Raw genomic sequence first — 1,283 nt, forward strand, 5'->3', positions numbered from 1 at the left:
CGGAAGGGCTGCCGCGCTCCCGGCTGCCTCAGCCCAGCAGCCGCGGCGGGCGCTCGGCGGTGGCGTCGGCGGTGCTTGACGCGATGCCGGGCCCTGTGGGCGGGCCGTCGGGCGAGCAGCCGCTGCTACTGGCGGCGCACCCGATGCAGCTCTCCGCCTCCTTCGGCCGCTCCCTTATCCTCGTCACGCAGCACGGCGCTGGCGGCTCTCACGGCTGGCTCGTCAACAAGCCGTCGGCGATCCGGCTCCGGCACGCGGCCAGGCTGCTCGGCCTGCGGGTTCAGCAGAAGGAGCTGGGCCACCTCGGCCGGAACCGCGTGTACGTCGGCGGGCCGGTGGCGGGCCCGCTCCTCGCCCTCCACCCGCACCGCTCGCTCCTCGACGCCGACGCCGACGGCGAGGATGAGTCGTACGACGAGGAGGAGGAGGGCGAGGACGACCCCATGCTGGGGGCGATGAGCGCGCACGAGCAGCGCGGCGTGGCGCGCCCGCGCGGCGAGGCGGCGCACGGCACCCTCGGGCACGGCACCCTCGGCGCGTCCCTCCTCCACCCGGCTGGGCCGCTCTACGCTTCCCGCGTCTCGAGCGCGCCGCTCGCCCCTTCCGACCCACCTCGCCTGGGCCGCTCGCGGAACCTTCTCGGAACCTTCTCGGAACCTTCTCGTAGGCGCCTGGCTTGCCTCCGCCAACCGGCTCGTCAGCGCGCGCGCGGCTTCGCCCGAGGACTTCAAGCTCGTGCTCGGTCCGCCGCGCCGCTTCGCCTCCCACGCCCTCGCCCGCCCCCGGCCCCGCCCCTCCCCCGCCCCTGCCTCCTGCCTCCTGCCTCCTGCCTCCTGCCTCCTGCCTCCTGCCTCCCCCACTCGGGAGAGCGGCGCCGCGTCTCGACGGGGTGGCGCTCCCCTCCGCCGCGCAGGCAGCTCGGCCTGGGGCCCCGCGCAGCTCGACGGCGAGTACGAGTTGGGCGAGTGGTACGGCGCGCGGCCAGACGCCGCCGAGCTCCGCTCCATTTGCCTCGCGCAGCCGCGCCACCGCTTCGGAGGCGGCGCGCCGCGCAGCGGGGGCGTGCCTGTCTGCAGCTCGCCGGCGACCGCTGCGCAGCCTCGCGCCTGCTCCACGCTCGCGTCGAGCAGCACACCCCCTTGCAGCAGCTCGGCGGGCGAGGGTGGCGGTGGCGGCGGCGCAGTAGGCAAGGCGGACGGCGAGAGCGGCGGCGGCGAGAGCGGCGCGTCGTCGTCGTCGTCGCTCGACGAGGCCGATGAGCTTGACGAGATGATTGGACGAGG

The 1,283-nt window shown here is 76.1% G+C and overlaps 1 protein-coding gene across 1 annotated transcript in view; it reads left to right on the plus strand.

The window, feature by feature from the left end:
• EMIHUDRAFT_230878 (hypothetical protein) overlaps positions 1-1,273 on the plus strand; it is a gene marked incomplete at both ends in the record, with an annotated part of 2,549 nt that extends 1,276 nt beyond the window's left edge. Inside the window, 4 exons of the mRNA XM_005784897.1 lie at positions 33-409; positions 702-742; positions 914-1,121; positions 1,252-1,273. Of these exons, the coding sequence (XP_005784954.1) occupies positions 33-409; positions 702-742; positions 914-1,121; positions 1,252-1,273 (648 nt within the window). The remainder of the gene's footprint in view (positions 1-32; positions 410-701; positions 743-913; positions 1,122-1,251) is intronic.
• Positions 1,274-1,283: the final 10 nt, after the last annotated feature.

This window comes from Emiliania huxleyi (assembly GCF_000372725.1).
Source record: "Emiliania huxleyi CCMP1516 chromosome Unknown EMIHUscaffold_167, whole genome shotgun sequence".
Taxonomy (NCBI): domain Eukaryota; phylum Haptophyta; order Isochrysidales; family Noelaerhabdaceae; genus Emiliania; species Emiliania huxleyi.